Genomic DNA, 521 nt, shown 5'->3' with positions numbered 1-521 from the left:
ATGGAGAAAGCAAAGGCGGGGTGGGGAGTGATCTTTTCAAAAAATTTCCAACTGCCCCCGTTACCATTTTTGCCTCCGTTATGGGGAGGGGGACGAGAGAAAAAAGAAGTCAATGACCATTGTTTGCTCGTTTGGGATGTTGCTCCGCCCCCCGAGTCTGTCGTAAACCTGGCGCCGGACTAAAATAAACCCCAGATTCACAGCTCTAGGGGCTCCGCGCCTCCGAGTCCTCCTCACAGGCGTTGCGGCCGCGGCCGAGGAGGCGGCGACGAGCGGCCGCCGCGTCCCACCTGTGCCCGCCCCGGGCCCCCCCCCTACCTGGCGGTCCGCCGAGCCATGTCGTTGAGCCCCAAGCACACGACACCCTTCTCCGTGTCCGACATCCTGAGCCCCATCGAGGAGACCTACAAAAAGTTCGGCGGCGCTATGGACGGCGCACCGCCCGGCCTGGGGGCGCCCCTGGGGGCCGCGGCCGCCGCCGCTTACCGCGCGCCGCCGCCCGGCCCTTCCTCGCAGGGGGC

General features: G+C 66.0%; 1 protein-coding gene across 1 annotated transcript in view; it reads left to right on the top strand.

Annotated features, from left to right (window-relative positions):
* Window positions 1-324: 324 nt before the first annotated feature.
* Window positions 325-521, top strand: part of NKX2-4 (NK2 homeobox 4) — a 1449-nt gene continuing 1252 nt past the window's right edge. Inside the window, exon 1 of the mRNA XM_019628165.1 lies at window positions 325-521. This exon is cut by the window's right edge and continues 209 nt beyond it. Coding sequence (XP_019483710.1) covers window positions 337-521 — 185 coding nt within the window. The 5' untranslated portion in view covers window positions 325-336.

This window comes from Hipposideros armiger, unplaced genomic scaffold (genome assembly GCF_001890085.2).
Source record: "Hipposideros armiger isolate ML-2016 unplaced genomic scaffold, ASM189008v1 scaffold_752, whole genome shotgun sequence".
Taxonomy (NCBI): Eukaryota; Metazoa; Chordata; class Mammalia; order Chiroptera; family Hipposideridae; genus Hipposideros; species Hipposideros armiger.
The sequence above is the reverse complement of the archived record's forward strand: the minus strand, read 5'-3'. Positions and strand labels throughout refer to the sequence as shown.